Here is a 20299-nt window from a genome sequence, read left to right on the forward strand (position 1 = left end):
CATTATCCGTGTCCCAGGCCATGTGTCTGCAGCTGGTCACCGCCCTGGCCGCGGTTGCCGGCACCGCCCGTTCCCTGCTGGCCGAGGGCTCCCAGTCCCCCCAGTCCCTCCCAGTGGTCCCAGTCCCTCCAGTGCCTCCCATTCCCTTCTCTTCCCAGTCCTTCCCACTTCCTCCAGTGTCCCTCATTCCCTTCCCAATCCCTCCCAGTGCTCCCAGTGACCCTATTACCCTCTCCCAGTCCCTCCCAGTCCCTCCCAGTGCTCCCAGTTCCCCTGTTTCTCCACCCCAGGTGATGTATCTCCAGCTGGTGATGGTCCTGGCTGCGGTTGTCGGTGCCACCTGTTCCCTGCTGGCCGAGGGCTCCGGGGCGGCCGCGGGCTCCAGGATCCTTCCCTTCACCGCCGGCGGCTTCATCTCCCTGGGCACCGTGTCCGTCATTCCCAAGATCCTGCGGAATTCTGGCTCAGGGCCGGCGCTGCTGCAGCTGCTGGCAGGCATGGCCATGATGCTGCTCATCGCCCACCACGAGTAGGGAGGAATCCCGGGAAAATCCCTCCTTCCCGACCCACTGGATCCCGGTGTTTCTGTGGGAGCATCCCAGTATTCTGGTGGGAGCGTCCCGCCGGGAATGGGATCCGCAATTCCTGGCTTGGGACCCCAAAATCACTCCAGGCCTGGGACAAGATAAGCCAGAGCAGTGTCTCCAGTCCTCCTGGAGCAGACAAGCTCAGCCAAGCCAACCCTGGACACCCGTTGCCAGGCCCAGGAGCACCAGGCCCGGGGTCACCAGGGTACTTTGCCTTTTACCTGTGCCCAGACCAGCACAGCCATCACATTCCCAGCTGGTTATGCTGTTCCTCAGGCCACAGCAGTGTCTGTGGGTGCCCTTGGCAACACAGGAGAAGCACAGGAGCAGTTCCCAGGGCCTGGGGAAGCAAACGGGTTCATGGAGGAGCTGAGCTCTTCTCCTGGGTCCTTCTGCTTCAAGCCCTGCAGAGCCCTGGGGTGCAGCTTTGGCAACTTACCCCTCCTCCTCTGCCTCCTGCCTGCCTCCTGGAAAAAGGCACTCACTGGCATCACAGTGCCTGTGTCTGTCTCCCATCTCATCGAATGCATTAAAGCCCTCCCATGATGGTGGTCTGATGGGAAAAGGAAAACTGATGAGCTCCTTCTGCCCTGGCATCGGGCAGGTGCAGGGTGTTCCCCCTTCCCTCTGTGCCATTTCCAGCTCCTGCTGGAAGCTGAACCCGGGACTCAGGGACCAGGGCAGGGCCAGGACTGCTGGGGCAGGCCCTGGCACAGCACAGCACTTGCACCCCCTGTGTTGTGAGCCAGGCAGAAGGACACCAACCTCAAGGGGATTTGGATCCCCATGGTGAACATATCTCTTATAAATGCCTCATCATTTCTGCAGAGGGGGCACTGGAAGGAGAAACGACCAGCATGCAGAGCCTGTCCCTGCAGGAGAAACACAAGCAGCAAGAGTGAGGCCCTGGTGCTGCTGAGCCCCTGCTGTGCCCGTGGGGGTGACAGAACCACTCCTACTTGGATGCAGTCCCTGTGGAACCAGGCGGTTTTGCAGGCTGGGCACACCAGGGTGTTGAAGGTCTTTCTGTCCTCCACAGGCTCCAAGCAGATGAGGCATTGGGTGCCTGGCTCTGGAGTCGCCTCCACTGCCTGCTCTGGGCTGTGTGCGGGGCAGAAGGCCCTGGGGGGAAAAGGGGTGGGTGAGGAGAGAAGTGCTGGGCCCTTCCCTGGTGGTGGTGAGGAAGGGACAGCAGGTACCTGAATGGTCTGCAGAACTGGGTGACACAGCCTCCCTGCTTGGCACAGGGCAGGTGGAAGCTCAGGTCACAGTTTCTTCTACAGCAGGAAATGGTGGCCCCTCTCTGGCCACAGATGCAGCAGATCTGGAAAGAGCAGAGTAACCCCATCAGCAGCAGCCTCAGGGCCTCCTCCTTCTCCCAGAGCTGCTTGGAAGGGCTGGACTTTCTTGCTTGGGTTTTGGGCTAAGCTCCAGCAAACCCTGCCTGGCACAAATCTCCCTACTCTAGTCAGGGTCTCACCTGCTGAGCCGCCAGGGAGACTACAGCTCGGATCTCCCATGAGGGAAGACACCAGAGTCCTCCTCGATGAACCGGGTGGTCAGGAAAGTTGGTGGCAAAAAACTGCTGGAAAATGACACTCACTGATGAGGAGAGAGTGGCAGGGACTGCCTGTCAAAAAGTGGAGGGAGCCCACAGAGCAACTCACCAGGCAGAACTCGTGGGCACAGAGCCCATGTATGAAGAGTTTTTCCCCACAGATGTCCAGGTCAGCCTCGGATTGCTGACACAGCAGGCATGCTGGAGGGGAGAGAGACAATGGCCCCAGGCATGGCACCTGTGCTGCCCGCCCCGACAGCCCCTCTGCCAGGCTGAGAGGGGGGCACTTTGCTCTCACCTGGCTCCCTCCCTCTGGGGGCCTCCTCCTCCCTGTGTGACATGGTGACTGTCAGCAGGGAGTCCCTGTTCTTGGAACACCGAGGTCTCCTCCAGGTGCTCCTCCACTGTCTGTGCAAAAGAAGCGAGAGGCGTTTGCAACAGAGGGGCAGAGCCCGGGGGGTTAGGGCCCCCCTACTGCCCCTGACTCCTGTCTCTGTCCGCCTTCTCCTCCTTTTTTCCTATCCACTGTAGTCTCGTCGAAATTCTCCTTCACTGTAGTCTGAGAAGGGTGAGGTGACTGTAGCTGCAGCACAGGCCAAGAGCCCCAAGCTCTGAGGCTCTCCCTGGGCAGCGCTGTCCCTCCTCTTCCTTCTCCTCTCGTTGTCAGGTAACACTGACACTGGGCCCGAGCCCAGAGTCCCGTTTTGTGCCCTTGGCCCCACGGGTCACAGTGGCCACTGTGACCTCAGCACCCTGCACCTGAAATACGGGCAGGGATGGCCCCAGCCCCCACCACCCAGTGTGAGGCGGCCCCTTGGCAACCGAGGTTCCGCAGCGGGTCCCGAGCCCTCGGTAACCACAGAGCCGGGGCGGCTGCTGCTGCTGCAGCAAGCGCAGGGTCAAATGCCAGGCCCTGGGGCAGCCACCGAGGACTGTTGGGCAGCCACTCTGCACGAAAAGGGCTGTTCAGGCAGTGCCACTCCAGGGCTCTGGCCCTGGCCAAGGCAAATCTCTGCTCCTGCCCCTGGCACAGGGAACACTGCCAGCACATCAGGGATGCTGATTCCCCAGTAGAGGAGCCTGAGGACTGCAGGAAAGCCGACATCACTCCAGTCTTCAAAAAGAGCAGCAAGAGGGACCCAGGAAATGACAGGCCCAATACGGTCACCTCCATCCCCAGAAAGGGGACAGAACAGCTCATGCTGCATGTCATCTCTAAGCCTGTGGAATAAAAGGAAGGGAAAATCATGCTTGACCAGTCTCCTAGCCTTCTGGGCTGGAACGATTGGCTGGCTAGATGAGGGGAGAGCAGTGCCTGTTGTCTGCCGTGACTTCAGCAAGGCTTTTGACCCTGCCTCCCAGAAGACCCTCACAGGCAGTTCAGGAAGTGTGGCTTAGATGAGTGGACACTAAGGGGGTTGAGACCTGGCTGAATGGCAGAGCTCAGAGGGTTGTGAGCGCGGGGCTCAGTGCTGGGGCCAGCCTTGTTTGACCGGTTGCCCAGTGGCCTGGCAGAAGGGATGGAGAGCACCCTCAGCACGTTTGCTGATGGTATGGGACTGAGAGGAGTGGCTGAGGCACCACAAGGCTCTGCTGCCATCCAGCGAGTCCTGGGCAGGTTCAAGCATTGGGCACAGAGGCACCTAGTAAATAGCAAAAAAATCCGGTAGCTGGGTCTTTGTCTCGCTGCCTGAATTCAGGCTGGCAGGCAGATTTTAAACCAGCACAGGACATAGCTGCCCCTTGTGTAAGTACCACACTGCAGTGCAGATTAGAGCCGTAGAAGGGTAGAAGGCTTGGGGTTGGGAGAGCCCTTTAAAGGCCACCCCTTGCAAATCCCGCAGCCTCGGGGCTTCCACAGGCAGCCCCAGGGCTCTGGGCAGGGCACAGTCCACAGATGTGCCTGGGGGACAAGGCTCCTGTGCTGGAGCCTCTGTGCAGCTGCTGGGAGCCGGATGTTTTTCCCTGAGCTGGTTGGAAGGGATGGGGTTTCTTTCCTGGGGTCTGGGCAGAGCGCAGCTCTGATGTCCTGTCCCACTTGGCAGGTTTGGGGAAAGGTCGATGGGAAATCTCTGGATGGCACATGGGGCAGTTTTTGCCTCCAGGGCAGTGAAGCCCAACCCGTGGCACTCGCCGCTCGCCGTCCTCTCCTGCGCTGCGTTGCCCGGGACCCTCCCTCGCTCGGGCCCACGATCATTTCAGTGCCCAAGTTCGGAGCCCGCGCTCCCCTCAGTGCCAGAATGTTCCCGACGCTTTTCCCGGGCTCTCCCTCGTGCCCGAGCGCCGCCACTCCAGCGCCGACCGCGGCCGTTCCCAAAGTGCCGACCGTGTGCGGGGAGGGCGGGAAGGCTCGGGGCGACTGAGTGCGGGGGCTGCCCCGGGCAGAGCTCCCCCTGCGATCCCAGCGCACTCCCGGCGGGCAGTTTGGAGCCAGGCAGCCATTCCTGCGGGCTCTTGGAGCGGGAAGCGGTCGCCGCTGGGTCACAGCGCACAGATGTGCCTGGGGAAGAGGCTGCCCCGGCAACACTGCCGTGCGCGGGCAGCGGGGGCCGCCCTGAGGGGAACCCCGCCATGGCACCGCCGGGGCCGCCCCGCACGGCCGGGCTGCGGCTGCCCACACCTGAGGGGAACCCCGCCATGGCACCGCCGGGGCGCTCCTGCCCCCGGGCCGCCGGCAGCAGGGACAGGACGGGGCTGCCAACACCCCGCCAGTGCTTCCCTGCCTTCAGTGCATCAAGGCGGTGGCACCGCTGGATTGCAAAACATTCCAAACGTCTCCCTTGCAACACCAAGGGGAAACCACAGAATAGGAAGGAAAGGAAAGCTGTGCCAAAAGCCAAGGGGGATGAAAGGGAAACCTGCGCAAAGATACTGCTAAGCCTTGGGCTTTGCAATTAGCCTCCAATGTCTCAGGTGAAACATTAGGATGAAACAATCTGCTAAACTCTACAACATCCAAAGTACCACTTGCCTAATTTTGCAAATGCGCAAAAATATTTTAAAAAGCAATCCTATACATTTATTGAAGGGATTTGATAAAGGGATTTGATATGTTGCTGACAGAACCAGTTTCACGTGTGTGATGTCCTTGATGCTTCCTGGCTGGGGGTGCATCTCCCAGCACTTGGCGCTGCCACACGACTCCTGTCACGGCAACTTCTAGATTGGCTGCATTAATCTGGGGTCCGACGTTGCTGGCGGGACTGGTTTTGCCTTTGGGATGTCCTCGATGCTTCCTCCCAGTGTCCTCCCAGTGTCACCAGTGGGGTCTACTGTCACCAGTGACCTCCCTCAGTGTCACCAGAGGGGTCTGTGACCATCCCAGTATCACCAGTGACCCTCCTAGTATCACCAGTGTCACCTTTAACCCCTCCCAGTGTCCCTCCCGGGGGTCTCCCCGCCCTAAGTCCCCCCTCACTCCTCCCCTGGGGGTCTCCCCTTCCCTCTCGCCCCCAAAACACCCCAAAACTCCCCCAAATCCCCCCCAAAACACATCCATGACCAGCACCACGATCCCCGACAGTCGCCCCGCCGACCTCCCCAGCATGGCGGCGCCGGAAGTGACCACCGAGACGGAGGCGCGCACGCCGCGCCGCTCTGCCCGCACCAACTCTATGGTCAGTCCTTCAGCCGGAGTTTTTCGGCTTTCCCCGGGTTTTTTCCCCCTTTTCCCTGATTTTTCCCCTCCCGTAAACACCTGAATCCCATAAACACCTGAATCCCCTCGTGGCATCGCCAAGTCCTGGATTTCACCCTCTGGGCTCGTCCAAATGTTTTCATTTTAATCCACCAACCCCATGGTTTGCTACAACCCTGAATAACAATATTAAGGAAAAAACCACGCCCGAAATTCCCAAAACTCTCTCGGAATTCCGCGATCTGCACGTGTGGATCCCACTCCAACCTCTTGGGATGACCCAGACCCCACATCCTGGATTTTGGGAGGGGGGTGAGGCCGTGTTTTTGGTCCCAAATTGTGGGGGGGGGGGGGGGAAGTTGGGAATTGTGGATCCCGTTCCTGAGGGGATGATCCCATGGAAAAACCAGGATGATCCCTTGGGAAAACTGGGATATGGCATGGAAAAAGAGGCCAGAAGGAGGTGTTTGGGGTGAGAATCAGGGAGGATTTGGGGGTTTCAATTTGGGAATTGTGGATCCCATTCCCAAGGGGATGATCCCATAGGAATACCGGGATGATCCCAGATGATCCCATGGGAACACCGGGATCCAGGGGGTCAGGAATGAGAGGTTTTAGGGTGGGATTCAGGGACGATTTGGGGAATTGTGGATCCCATTCCCAAGGGGATGATCCCATGGGAACACTGGGATGATCCCACGGGAAAACTGGGATGATCCCAGATAATCCCAGGGGAACACTGGGATCCAGGGGGTCGGGAATGGGGAATTTTGGGGTGGGATTCAGGGAGGATTTTGGGGTCCCAAGCCAGGAATTGCAGATCCCATTCCCGGCGGGACGATCCCGGGACGCTCCCGCTGGAATACTGGGACACTCCCAGGGGAACACCAGGATCCAGGCAGTCGGGAATGGGAGGCTTTGGGGTGGGATTCAGGGACGATTTGGGGAATTGTGGATCCCATTCCCAAGGGGATGATCCCATGGGAACACTGGGATTATCCCAGACGATTCCATGGGAACACCGGGATCCAGGAGGTTGGGAATGGGGGGCTTTGGGGTGGCAATCAAGGAGGATTTTGGGGTCCCAAGCCAGGAATTGTGGATCCCATTCCCAGCAGGATGCTCCCACTGGAATACTGGGACGCTCCCATGGGAACACCGGGATCCAGAGGGTGGTCCCTCGTGTTTTGGGGGCTCCCTCTCCGGGGTTCTGCCTTTTCCTGGCTGCTGCAGATGCCGGGAATCCCAGGGGTCCCCCCTCTCGGAGCCCCTCTTTCAGGGGCCGGGGGTCCCCGGTCCCCCCACCCCTCTGTGCTCCCCCTCTCCGCGCTTCCCCTCCCGCCCCCCCAGGCTGCCGGGGGTCCCCCAGCTCCGCTGTCGCCCCTCTCTGCTCTCCCCACTCCGGGGGCCCTAAAAAAGGGGCTCGTCGCGTCCCCCCCCGCCGGCACCGGGCTGACAATGGGGGCGGCGGGGCCTGACCCCGCAACACCGACCCCCACCGCGGGGGGGTCCCCGCATCCCCCCGCCCACCTCCCGCCTCTGCCGGGAACCCACCCCGGGATCCCCCCCAGCAAAACCAAACCACCTCCCGGGGACCCCCCGAGCTCCCCCCGAGGGCCATTTGCGGCTCAGCCCCAAACATCCCCCCCAAAAACCCCCCGCACACCCCCCAACCCATCGCAGCCGAGCTCCCCCTCCCCGCCCACTCAGGGGGGCGATGCTCCTCCTCTTCCTCCTCCTTTGCCTCTGCCCGCTCCTCCTCCACCCGCTCCATCCCCCGAGCCAGGAGCTCGCCGGTGAGTTGGGGGGGCCCCGATGGCAAAGGGGCAGAGGGGAAGGAAAAGAGGGGCTGGGACCCCCAGAGTGAGCGAGAGAGGGGGTGGGTCACTGCCAAAGCAGCGGGGGGGCGACGGGCAAAGGGTGGGAGAGGGGAAGAAGGGGAGGTGGGAGAGCGGCAAAGGGCTTCCCGTGGGGGTCCCTTCGTGTCCCCACAGCTCGATCCCTGGAGAGGAGGGACCCCCGGGCCCCAGCGGCTGGTGGGGGCCGGGATGTTTGTTGGGAATTCCCGGCAGGCCGAACAAAGGCCCCGGCCACGCGTCGGGAACTCTTTGATTGTCCCCAAGAGTGGCGGGAGTTCCCCAATTGCCGCCCCCCAAAGGGGGGAGATGGGAGAGGGGGGAAGGCTGGGAGTGTTTTTTGGGGTGAGTGTTGGGGCTGTCGGGGGGCAGAGTGCTGGGGAAGGGGGTTTTGGGGGATGCCAGGGCCGAGGAAAGGGGAGTGCGGGGCTCTGGAGAGGTGGGATGGGGGGTCCGGGGAGATCCCCTGGCCAGGGGTCGGCGGTGTGGGGGAAAGGGAGGTCCTGGGGGTTGGGAGAATGGCCAGAAACCGGGGTTCAGGGGGTCCCCCGTGTTCCAAAGAAAAGGGTCCTGTGGGTTGTGGCAAAGGCAGGCCTGGGGGTGCAGGGGGTAGCAGCGTGAAGGGAAAGCAGGGCCTGGGGGCTGGGAGAGGCGGGCTGGGCGGGCAAGGAGGTTGCAGGGGGGTCTTAGTGCAGAATAAGGGGGTGCCAGGGGGTTCCTGTGGCCAGGAATGGGGGTTTGGGGGTGTCCCAGAGGGAAGGAAAAAGGGGGGCTGTAGAGACTGGGAGAGGGGGCCCAGGGGGTCTCTGGGGTCCTTGTGTCCAGGAAAGGAGGGTGCAGGGGCCTCCAGTGTGAGGGAAAGGGGGTTCAGTGGGTGGGGAGAGCCGGGATGTGCAGGAAGGGCAGTTCAGGGGGTGCCGGCTGTTGAGGAAAGGAGGGGTTGGGGAGTGGGAAAGGCAGGAGTGGGGGTGGAGGGGGTGGCAGGGTGAAGGAGAAGGGAGGGTGTGGGGACTTGGAGAGGTGGGATGGCTGGGAAAGGGGTTGCAGGGGATCCTGGAGCTGAGGAAGGGGGTGAGAGTGCCAGTGTTGGAGAGGAGGTGCAGGAGGGTCCTGATGGGCAGGACTGGGGGTCCAGGGAGTGCCAGGGTGAAGGAAAAGGGAGTCTGGGAGAGGTGGGATGGCTGGGAAAGGGGGTGCAGGGGGTTCTGTAGCTGGGGAAGTGGGTGCAGGGGGTGGTGGTCTGGATAAGGGGGTGCAGGGGGGATCTGGTGTCCAGGAATGAGGCATTCAGGGGGTCCCTGGGACACTCCAGGAGCACCCTGCAGGATAAGGCAGGAGTGGGGAAGTGGGGAGACAGGGAGATTTGGGGCTCAGGGTGGTCCCAGGGTCAAGAAAAGGGAGAAATGGGGAGAGCTGTGAGAACTGGGAAGGGGCTCCAGGGGGCCCCAGGGTCAAGGGAAAGGGGACCTGGGGGTGAGGTGGGGTGGGATGGCCAGGAATGGGGGTCCAGTGGTCTCCAGGGTGAAGGAAATAGGGGGATGGAGGGACTGGGAGAGGTGGGATGGTGAGGAAAGTGGGGGCAGGGGGGTCCTGGAGTCAAAGAAAGAGGGGTGTGGGGTCTGGAAAACTGGGTCTGGCCAGGCAGGGGGGCCCCAGGCGCAGAGGAGCAGGAAGAGGAGGAGGAACAGGCGGTGGGGGCTGCTGAGACCTCCAGAGTGGGGAGAGCAGAGAGGGGCGATCCCGGCACCGCGGGACCCCCGTCAGCCTGGAAGGAGGGTGGAACCTGCAGAGAGGGGAGGGTTGGGAGTGCAGGAACCCTGAACTGGGGCCCTAGAGAGGGGGTACCCTTGGGAGCCCTGGGACACTGAAGTGGGGAGCCCAGAGAAGGGGGAGTGCTGGGACCCCCGTCAGCCCAGCCAGGGGGACCCCAGAGAAAGGGGAGCTCGGAGAAAGGGACCCCTGGGATTTCTGGGACCCACAGCAGCCTGGAGAGGGGGAGACCCCAGAGAGGTGGGATCCCTGAGAGCCCCAGCACCCCAAAGCAAGGATTCAGGGGAGAAGAGACCCCTGGGGCCTCCAAAACCCCCCTCATCCCTAAGCAGGGGGACCCTGGAGAGGGGGGAACTGCAGGACCCCCAGCAACCCAGTGAAGGGGGTCCCCCAGAATACCAAAGTGGGAAGACCCCTGGGATTCCTGGGACCCCCAGCAGCCCAGAGAGGGGGGACCCCCAATACACATGGACCCCCAGCAACCCAAAGAGGGGGGACCCCCAGAACCCCAAAGTGGAGAGACCTGAGAGGGGGAACTCCTGGAAGGGTTTTTTTGGTCCGAACCTTGGAGTTCTGGGGGGACTTTGGCTGAAACTTGGTGTTTAGGAGGTTTTTATGGACACGAGGTGCTCAGTGACTTCTAGAGATGGACTTGGGCAGGAGGAACCCCCAACCCAACGCGCTCAACCCTTGTTTTCCCCCCCCCATCAGGATTTCTCCTTCCCAAAGCTTGGGCAGATGAAGGAGGCTGTGAGGAAGAGGAAGATACCACGGGCCCCCCGGGCAGGTGTGGAGGAAGTCAGTGGCCCTTTGCCCTGTCTTGTCCTGTATCTCCCAGCCCAGCATCGCCCCCGGCTGCAGGACAACCCCGCTGCCGCCGCCGTCCTGCCGGGGCCGGATTTGGGGGGATGTCCTTGGCCTTCCCTCTGGGCCGGAGGCAAATCCCCTCCCTGTCCTTCTTCCTTCCACTCCTTGTTCCTTTTCCTTCCTTCTTCCTGCTCCTTGTTCCTCCCTCTCCTTCTTCCTTATGTTTTTTCCTCTTTCTCCTTCTTCCTTCTCCTTCCTTTCTCTCCTTTCTCCTTTTTCTTTGTTCTGTCTTCTCCTTCCTTTCCATCATTCCTTGTCTCCTTGCTCCTTCCTTCTCTCAGGACCAGCGTGGCCAGCAGGACCAGGGCAATGGTTCTTCCCCTGTACTTGGCACTGTTGAGGCCACACCTCGAGTGCTGTGTCCAGTTCTGGGCCTTCTCCTTCCTTCCTTCTTCTTCCTTCCTTCTTCTTCCTTCCTCTCCTTGTTGCTTTTTCTTCTTGTTCTTTCCCTTCAAATTCCTTCCTCTCCTTTTTCCTTCTCTACCCTCCTTCCTCTCCATCTTCCTTCTCCTCCCCCTTCCCTCTGGTCCGGAGGCAAATCCCCTCCCTGTCCTTCCTTCCTGCCCCAGGCCCCGAGCTGAGGACGGAGGGCACGGAGGACAAATCCCCCCGGCAGACCCTGGTGGGAGAGGCTGTTTTGAAGGGCTCCACAGCACAGGAAGGCAGCGGGGAGGAATAGGCCCGGAGATCCCCCCGGAGGAGGGGCTCCAAAGCCAGCCCAGGGTGCTCTGAGGAGGAAAGACCCAGCCTGTGCCGGGAAGGCGGCCGGAGCTTGAGCCAGAGCTCCAAACTGGTGGTGCAGGAGCGCGTCAGTGCCGTGGAGAAGCCCTACAAGTGCCCCAGCTGTGGGAAGAGCTTCAGCTGCAGCTGCAACCTCCTTGCCCACCAGCGTGTCCACACTGGGGAACGGCCCTACAAGTGTGAGGAATGTGGGAAGACCTTCATCTATGGCTCCCACCTCTTCACCCACCGCCGGGTGCACACGGGGGAACGGCCCTACAAGTGCTTGGAATGCGGGAAGGGCTTCACCGTCAGCTCCCGCCTGATCCGCCACCAGCAGATTCACATTGAGGAACGGGGGCAGCAGCCCTACATATGTGGGGAATGCAAGAAAAGCTTTAGAGACAGCTCCGGCCTCATTGCCCACCAGCGCGTGCACACAGGGGAGAAGCCCTACAAATGTGGGGAATGCACGAAAAGCTTCGCATACAGTTCTCATCTCGTCTCCCACCAGCGCGTGCACACGGGGGAGAAGCCCTACAAGTGCTTGGAATGTGGGAAGAGCTTCCGCGTCAAATCCAACCTGACCCAGCACCAGAAGACCCACACTGGGGAATGGCCCTACCAATGTCTCGAGTGCGGGAAGAGGTCTCGGAGCAGCTCAGATCTCCTCAAGCACCAGCAGACGCACACGGATGAGAGGCCCTTCCGCTGCACTGACTGTGGGAAGGGCTTCAAACGCAACTACACCCTCGTCAACCACCGGCGCATCCACACTGGGGAGAGGCCCTACAAGTGTGGGGAGTGTGGGAAGAGCTTCACCCACAGCTCTGCCTTGACCACACACCAACGGACCCACCAGTAAGGGAAGCCCTATGAGTGCCTTGACTGTGGGAAGAGCTTCATCTGCTGCTCCAACTCCATCACCTGTTGGAGGACACACCTTGGGAACAGGCTTGGTGACCCACATTCCCAGTGACCCACATTGAGAACAGGCTTGGTGACCCACATTCCCAGTGACCCACGTTGGGAAGCCCCCTGGCTGGTGGACTGTGGCAGGATAGTCCCAGCCTGGCCAGACCCAAGGTCCAATCAAGCTCATAATCAAGCTGTCGCACAAGATCAACTGCTGGAGCCGGGGTGTTTTCTCGGTGTTAACTCTGCTCAAACCATCCTGGTTGGTCCAACGTTGAGCACACAGCCTACTGGTTGAAGTCTGAGTTGACAGATAAGCTGAGAACTGGCCTGGAAAGGCGGGCCTGGCACTCAATCACTTTATCCTATAAAAAGTCCAGTCCCCTCTCATGCAGTCAAGTTCTTTCTGACAAAACCCTCCCTGGGGGGTGTGTGGAGATTCCTGTCTTGGCTGGGGATGCCCTCCAAGGTCACTCCTTGAGGCTGAGAGGAAGATCTCCCCACGAGCTTTGGTCTGGGTGAGTTACATCAGATCTCAATAATTATTTCTGTTTTCCAGCTTTAATAGAACTGCTTCAATAAATGCTTTGTTCCAGTGCCCTGTACTGCTTTATGCTATATTAGACTCTACTAGTAGACTTTTAGTGTTTGTATTGTTTCAGTGTTTCTGTTGTGCAGTAAATAGTTCTGATTAAGGTTTTTGTCTGATCATTTGTATAAAGTAAATTATTCATTTTATATAAATATTCTGGTTTTGCCATCATGAAAACCTGCAGGACAAAGTGGTTTAAGAGCTCTGTAATTCCTTTAAATTTAAACCATGAACACAGTCCAGGGCTAAGAGAGGATTCAGCCCCACCCAAACCCTTCCCTGGGAAGGAGTTCAGAAAGCCAGGGAGTCCTTCCTGCACCTCCAGACTCTCTGGCAAGACTTTGCTTTTTAAAACTTAGTCTGAGCCTTCCACTCTCCCGTGACGGGGTCTCCACATCCTCCTGGTTCCCCTTGTGTCGTGGTTTGACCCTGGCCAGATGCCAGGGGCCTGTTGAAACCACTCCACTATCCTCCTGTCTGAGTTTAAAGAGACTGGAATGTTTTGCTAAGGAGGATGAGTTATGAAGTAGACCAAACTGGTCTCTCTCAGCAATTGTAAATCCAAAATTAAGAGGCTCCAATCGAGGAAGTATGGAAAAAAGGAAGAGATACCAACCCTTTATTAAAGGATACATGTGTATTGGCAAAACCAGCAAAAGAACACCAAACCAACTAAACAATAATCCTGTACCCAAAAAGTCCCCTTCAAACAAAGGAAACAGTTTGATACTTCCCTGTGCTCTGTCGCAATTCCAATCCCGGTTGGCAGGAGCTGTTGGATCCCTGGAGGGGCGGGGCCTGCAGTGCTCGGTGTTGGCCAGCAGGGGGCGCTGTTGGATCCTTGGAGGGGCGGGGCCTGCAGTGCTCGGTGTTGGCCGGCAGGGGGCGCTGTTGGATCCTTGGAGGGGCGGGGCCTGCAGTGCTCGGTGTTGGCCGGCAGGGGGCGCTGTTGGATCCCTGGAGGGGCGGGGCCTGCAGTGCTCGGTGTTGGCCGGCAGGGGGCGCTGTTGGGCCCCGGATCGCAGGAAAAGCCGAAAATGGAGATTTTCCCCCACCGAGGAGGGGAAGGGGAAAAGGGGAAAGAAGGGCGGTTTCTTTCTCACTAAACTCACGCTGTCTGTGACTGGCTGTGCTCAGGACTCCCCTTTTTTCGTCGGTGAGCACAAAACTCTCCGATGGAATCTGAGCAGATTGGGGCTGGAGACAGAGCAGCGTGCAGGCAAGCCGAGGCTGGAGGGCAGCCAGATGACCAGGTCGAGAGCAAAATGGCCTCAGAGCTTTTTCCAACACACACACACCTTGCCTCTGTTAAGGCAAAAAGTGAAGTGCCACTTTCCAAGGAGAGGAGGGGAGAAAAAAACTCCTCATGTCCCCCCCCAGCCCCAGAGAGAGCTGTCAGGCTGGAATGTAGTTCTGCCAGCCAGCTCCTTTGGGTAGGTAATCACCCAAGGCAGAAAACTGTCCTCCCCATCCAACATCCCTCCCCCACAGGCAGCAGGGGAAAGAAAATTCCCATTCGTATTTTTAGAACAAGTAAACCCGTGACACTGGGGAACAAATCCCCCAATGTATTTCCCCCCATCTCTACACTGTCATCTCCTTTGAACACTAGGCTGGGCAGTGATTCTTACTGTCTTTGGATCTCTGTGAACACAAACGGAGCTGTCCTTGGGGGCTGAATGACTTCAAAGGGTCATAAGTTAACATAGCAGTGAGGACTTGTGCTCCACATCCCAGCAGCTGTGCCACAAGGAACTGTGTTACTGGTACATTTCACTGAATCTGGCACAGTGCTACAGACAGAGCCCATTCATCCTGGGTTTGATCCTACTAATTTTCTTCCCATCAAAACCCCCTTTCCATACTTGTTGGGTTTAACAGCCTTCATAACACCTTGCAAAGCAAAATGACACAAAAGAGCTGGTTAATATTCAAGGATCACTTCCATCAAGCTCCAGAGAGTTTCATCCTAAAAAGCAGGAGGTCAGGCAAAAATTCCAGGAGGCCTGCATGGATGGCTTGACAAGGAGTTTCTTGTTCAAACACAAAAAGGAAGCTTACAGAGAGTGGACGCAAAGAAAGAAAACAGAAATGCTGTCTGTGCATGCAGGGATGAAGTTGGTAAAGCCAAAGCCCAAATGGAACTGAATCAGGCCAGTGATGTCAGAGACAACAGGAAGGACTTCTTTAAGTCTGTAGGTGACAAAAGGAAAAGCAGGGAAAATGTGGGCTCATCCCTCAACAAGATGGGGGAGCTTGTTCCACAGGACAGGAAAAAAGCAGAAATACTGAATGTCTTCTTTGCCTACGTCTTTCCTGGCTTTCCCAACCTTCAGGGATCGGGACAACTGACTCTGGGAAACCCTGTTCCAAAACAGGCCTTGGACTAGAGCACCTTAGTCTTTCCGTGATTATGTGCAGAGGGTGAGCAGTAGTGTGAGAAAAATCTCATTTACTAAATTTAGATAAATGCCAAAAGTTTGCAAAACAAAATGAATGAAACTAAAAGGAAAAATTAATTACAACACGTGCTGGGTGTCCTAGGCATGCAGGATTCCCAGGAACACCTTCCAATTCAAAAGTCCCGCTTTTTAAACATTCTTAAGGTTCAACCCTGTTTACGTCATAGAAGAGGCATTCCCCTCTCCCTGGTTGACTGTGTCGTGCTGGGAGGTGGAGTGTCCAGCAGCACGGCGGCTTCCAGGACCAGCCATGTGGTATAAGGGGTTTCCTCACCAATATTCATTTTACAGTTCCCTATTCCCATCCCCATGTTTCCCTGACACTGGTTCCAGGATGAATCCGGCATCTTACAGCTCCACGATACGCCTTATAGGTAAGGAAAGAAAAACTCCTATGTTAGTGATTTGTTTAATTCATTTGCTTGTAATAAAACCGATTCTTTATTTCCCACACCATCCCTCCCAGAGCCCAGGGAAGGACTGAGGGACCTTGGCTGATTGTCCCTGATCCTCCCCTGCCCCGACACCAAGCTGTGCTCCTTGGGGACGGTGCTTGGACAGCCCCAGTCAGACCCTGTTTCCCGCTGTGCCCCCAAACCACCGGGTGCCCCAGGGGACGTGGGAACACACATGGACACGGGAAGGCACCCGTGGATGTGGGAACACACACACACAGAGAGACACAGAGCATTTGTTTTGCTGCAGGGGTTTATTGATTATTGCAGGGAAATTGCCAGGGCACCCAGGGGATCAGGGGGGTCCTCCAGGGATGATCATCTCCTCATGCCGCTGGAGGGGGACAGGACACGGGTGTCACCACCACTTCCAGTCCTGAAAGACAGAGCCCCAAACCTCACCCCCGGTGTCCACAGGGACATGGGAGGGGCCTTGTCCCCACCCCGTCTGTCTGCAGGGAGCTGGGGCAGGAGAAGGGAATTGGATGCTGAGATCCATGTGGCCCCCAGAGCCCCTGAGCCCGGGATGCTCTGACACCTCCCTGAGCCCCTCCCTGCCCTCCTGCTGACCCTGGGGGTCTGCAGAGCCCCCAGTGCAAGGCAAGGCTTGGGGGCAGCTCTGTCCAGCTGCCCCGGGACACGGAGCAGGGACAGCCCCCTGCGTGTCCCTCTGCTGTCCCCAAACTCTGCCCACTGCAGAGGGCTCAGGGACCCCCCAGGGCCCTGCCAGGCTCCTTTGGGGGGCTGAGGACCCTCCCATATTTCTCACCTGGACATGCAGAGAGGCAGCCGAGCGTCACTGGCGCTGCAGCTCCACCTGGTCAGCCACGGGGGGCTGGGGACAAAGGTAGAGTTAGAGACACACTGGGGTGAACTGAGACACATTGGGATGTACTGGGACACACTGGGCTGGACTGGGACACACTGGACTGGACTGGGACACACTGGAATGTAGTGGGACACACTGAGCTTGAGTGGGACACACTGGACTGGACTGGGACAGACTGGGGTGAACTGGGACACACTGGGATGCAAAGGAAGGGTCATGACCATGAAACGGGACAGTCTGGGCCCAGCAGAACTTTGGGTACCCACCTCAGACCTCTTCACTCGATTGGAATGTATGCTTCCCTGTAGAGAGAGTGTGAGGTGTCACTGGTCACTGGGGTGTTCCCAGGCACAGGAGGGATGGGGGGGGCTACATTTCCCCCCATTTCCCACACTGGGGACATCTCAACTCCAGGACTTACCTCAGCACATCCACCTCCCATTATTGCCCCGAGTGGCTGGGGAAGGAGAGCAAAGGTTTAAGCAGAATTGGCCCCTGTGGGGCTGGGGGAGGGACACGGGTGTCCCCAGACCCCCCAGACCATGGTTGGCCCCGGTCTGAGGGGGAAAATCCCTTCTGCTCCCCCAGCCCCACTGCACCCAGTTTCCCCCGGGATCCCTGTTGCTGCAGGGCCCAGGGTGGGGATGGAGACAAGGAGAGCCAGGGGAATTCAGGGCCTGCAGGGAGGGTAGAGGGGGAGGAGGGGACCCAAAGAGGGTGAAGTGGGGGGAATTGGGGATCCCAGAGGATGGGAATTGGGGTGTGGAAGGGATGGGACTGTGGGGGATGCGGGTGAGGAGGAAGGGATTCCAGTGGAGGGGACCCAGGGAATGAAGCAGGGCAGGGGTGGGGACAGGAGAAATGGGGAAGGGGAGAAAACTGGAAGGGACTGGGAGGGGGTTTGGGACTGAGGGGTCAAGGAAGGGGATTTCTGGACACGAGTGTCGTGGGCAATTTGAAAGGGAAAGGATTAGAGGAGAAAGAAGGGAAGAAATGGTGTGGGAATGATGCCCTGTGTGTGTGTGGTGGGGTGGACTGGGGTGTGTGGGAATAGAGTGGGGGCCCTGAGGAAGGGGCCTCCCCGGTGCACACTGGGGTGGACTGGGGAGCACTGGGATGCCCTGGAGGGTGGTGGCCACCAGAGGGGAAGGTCTGGGCCCAGCACAAGCCCTGGTACTCACGCTGGTGATGTCTCCCTGTAGAGAGACAAGGAGACGTCACTGGTCACTGGGGTGCCCCCAGTGCCAGGAAAGGATGGGGGGCCCAAAGTGCCCCCGACTTCTCACACTGGGTGCCCCCAACTCCTGGACTTACCTTCCCGCAGCCAGCGCCGCTGGCATCAAAGGGCTGCAGGAGGAGAGCAAAGGCTTGGTTAGGATTGGCCTTGTGGGGCTGGAGAAAAGGCCCTGGGAATGGGCCATGGCAGGGCATATCCCAGTTGGTGCCACTTCAGCCTGGCCAGGCCTTGTCCCACTTGAGCCCAGTGTGGAGCTTGGGCCTGTTTGTCCTCCTTGGACTCCAGTGGGGCTCGGCCCAGTTCTGCCCAGTTTGGGTTGGGCCTTTGCCTTGGCTGGGAAAGAGAGGAGATGGTGGGGAGATGCCCCAGGGGTCCAAGAGGATGGGATGGGGAGCCCCAAAAAGGTGGGATTTGGGGTCAGAAAGAGCAGGAAACGGTGGGACTGTGCCAGGACAGAGCCGGGTGCAAGCATCCCGTGTGGAAGCGGAGCTGCAGCAGCAGGAGTTGAATTGTGGGAAGGGGAAGGAGAGAGGGAATTGTGGCCAGAAGAAAGTGGCCTGGTCCAGGGTTGGGGGTGCTGGGGAGTGCTGGTGGAGCCCCTGGATTGGGAAGGGGCCCATCCTGAGCCCATGGCCGTGGCATGGGGGCCTCACCTTGGCATCTGCCGGGGGGCTCAGCAGGATGGTGAAGAGCAGGGCCACGCTGAGCACAGCGACCTTCATCTTCCTCTGGGCCTGGGCAGCGCTGGCTGAGGCTGCACAAGGGCAGGAGCACATTTATCCCTGCCGGGACTCCTCCCTGCCCCCTCCCCGAGAGCCCCCGGGGCAAAGCCCGGCTGGGCACAGCCCCCAGCCCTGGCCACAAGCCCAGCCCTGGCACAGAGTCCATCCCGCCTGCAGCACCAATCCAGTCACCTTCCCCGGCATCCCTCCAGCTTCCTGCAGGGGCAGCTGCCCCTGGAAGGGCCCAGGCACCTGCGGGTGTCAAGGGGGTGGGCAGGGAGCTGAAAGCAGCTGCATACCCTGTGGGGACAATCCCACAACAACACAGTCCATCCTCCAACAGCCCCCAAAGCCTGATCCCCCCATGTCCTCCTGCCCATCCCTTCCCAGAGCTTTCCCTCTGGGACACCCCAGAGCTCAGCCCAGCCCCAAACCCGGCGTGTCTGAGCACAATTGTCCCTGTTCCCACTCCAACCCCTTGACTGAACGCAGGGCTGGCACTGACCCCCTTCTTGGGGCACCAGGACCCCGGGATCAGGGAAACAGGGAGCTGGGAGATAAAGGGGCTGACGGGCAATGGGCACAGTCGGGTGACTGGGATCTCCAGTCTGGGCAGGCACTGGGGGGAGCACTGGGCAATGCTGGCCCTGGCACACAAGGGCTGGGCCCAGGGAAGTGCTGAGGTGGTGGCAGTGCCCGGCTCCAGCCCATTTGCGGGCACTGCAGCCCCCAAGTGGTGCAGGTCCAGCCACGCCCTCCCCGAGCAGAGCCCAGAGGGGCAGATGCCCTTTGCTGGCCCTGCCCCTGTCCCAGCTGGGCACACCGTGTCCTCCCGCATCAGCCGGGCCCCGCTCTGCTGAGCTGGCCCAGGCAGGGGGGGCCAGGGACTGGCAGCCCAGCAGGGCTCTGGCTCCACACTGGGCTGGCCCTGGGACACAGCTGCCCCAGTGCCCCTGTCCCCAGGGATGACCCTGCCCTGCCCTGGGCCCAGCGCTGGCCCTCAGCAGGATGGCACCTTCCCGTCCCACTCTCCCTCCCTCCCCACCTGCCTCAGAGGCCCCTCTGTGCTGGGACCCCCGTGGGCAGAGATCAAGGACAGGCACTGAGCGGGGGCTCCCGGCACCTGACACAGCCTCAATTCTCCACTCACCTTTGGCCACATTTCCGCAACACTTTCCATCCTTACGGGCCCCTGACCAGACACAAGAGACCATTGTGGGGAAGCTGGGAAAACATCTCAGCTGAATGACTTGACTCTTTGCCTTGGATTTTCCCCAGGAGCTGGCAGTGACCTGGAAGATTTTCCTTTGGCCCCTTTCTGCTTTGTACCTCGTTTGTTGGATAATTGAGGAACGTTGACTGAGGAGGAGCCCAGGGGAGGTGAAACCGCTCAAGAAGGAGGCATTTACAACCCCTGCAACCCAAGGGGCTGTGATTGCCTCCACCAAAGGGAAGGAAGAAGGGATGGAGGGCACCCTGAGCCCGTGACACTGACTTGAGTGGGGCAGGTGACACACCTGAGGGACGGGATGACATCCAGGGGGACTTGGACAAGTCAGAGAAATGCTCCCACAGTGTCAAAAGATACATAAGGCTAAAAGTTAACATAGAATAGGAATTAGAGAGAAAACCAGTTACTGCTTCCCGGACAGCAATGAGACTCCACCTGTCGCTTCCCAGCTGGGATAAGGTCATGATGACCCACAAAACTCCCCAGGCACCCAGAAACAATTGTAGAATATCTCAGGAGAAACACTCAAATTCTTCCAAAACTTAAAAAAGAGCATAAAAGAGATTTGGAAATGGGGAAAGAATTGGAGGGAGATTTCCATTGAAACTGCTGGGATCAACAGAAGGGTTGAACCTGCCTTCCTCCCCCTCAGGGACACCTGTGCTGGGTGGGAAGTGTCAGCTCTCCATCATATCTCTCCTGTGACATCACATCCTCCACTGTGACATCACATCCGTGCTGTGACATCACAACCTCCTCTGTGGCATCATATCCTCCTCTATGACATCGCATCCTCCTCTGTAACATCACATCCTTCCGGTGACATCACAGCTCCTCTATGACGTCACATCCGTTGTATGA

The 20299-nt window shown here is 59.0% G+C and overlaps 1 protein-coding gene and 2 long non-coding RNA genes across 4 annotated transcripts; 1 reads left to right on the forward strand and 2 right to left on the reverse strand.

Annotated features, from left to right (window-relative positions):
* Nucleotides 1-469: 469 nt before the first annotated feature.
* LOC116779943 (PHD finger protein 7-like) lies at nt 470-1658 on the reverse strand. The gene is made up of 5 exons (XM_032674469.1): nt 1547-1658; nt 1353-1459; nt 1027-1140; nt 809-927; nt 470-675 (listed from the first exon to the last, which is right to left on the reverse strand). The coding sequence occupies exons 2-5, from the start codon at nt 1382-1384 to the stop codon at nt 665-667; spliced, it is 276 nt and encodes a 91-aa protein (XP_032530360.1). The 5' UTR covers nt 1385-1459; nt 1547-1658; the 3' UTR covers nt 470-664.
* A 7489-nt stretch (nt 1659-9147) lies between these two features.
* On the forward strand, nt 9148-11075 carry LOC116779954. The gene is made up of 3 exons (XR_004354266.1): nt 9148-9194; nt 10120-10195; nt 10845-11075. It is a non-coding gene; the product is annotated as an uncharacterized LOC116779954 (long non-coding RNA).
* A 4579-nt stretch (nt 11076-15654) lies between these two features.
* On the reverse strand, nt 15655-16534 carry LOC116779953. 2 transcript variants are annotated; one of them, XR_004354264.1, is made up of 3 exons: nt 16515-16534; nt 16189-16254; nt 15655-15795 (listed from the first exon to the last, which is right to left on the reverse strand). It is a non-coding gene; the product is annotated as an uncharacterized LOC116779953 (long non-coding RNA). The 2 variants fall into 2 exon arrangements; XR_004354265.1 differs by lacking the exon at nt 16189-16254 and having other exon boundaries at nt 16515-16533.
* Between the last annotated feature and the right edge of the window lie 3765 nt (nt 16535-20299).

Source organism: Chiroxiphia lanceolata, chromosome 33 (assembly GCF_009829145.1).
Source record: "Chiroxiphia lanceolata isolate bChiLan1 chromosome 33, bChiLan1.pri, whole genome shotgun sequence".
In the NCBI taxonomy this organism is placed as follows: Eukaryota; Metazoa; Chordata; class Aves; order Passeriformes; family Pipridae; genus Chiroxiphia; species Chiroxiphia lanceolata.

Bases quoted from the DNA above. Each gene is read 5' to 3' on its own strand.
- LOC116779943 (XM_032674469.1), bottom strand. From the start codon at position 1,384: ATGTTCACCATGGGGATCCAAATCCCCTTGAG. The intron at 1,141-1,352 runs GTTGGTGTCCTT...TTTTCCCATCAG, and splicing joins GGGATCCAAATCCCCTTGAG to ACCACCATCATGGGAGGGCT. The intron at 928-1,026 runs GTAAGTTGCCAA...TTGCTTCCCCAG, and splicing joins CAGGAGGCAGAGGAGGAGGG to GCCCTGGGAACTGCTCCTGT.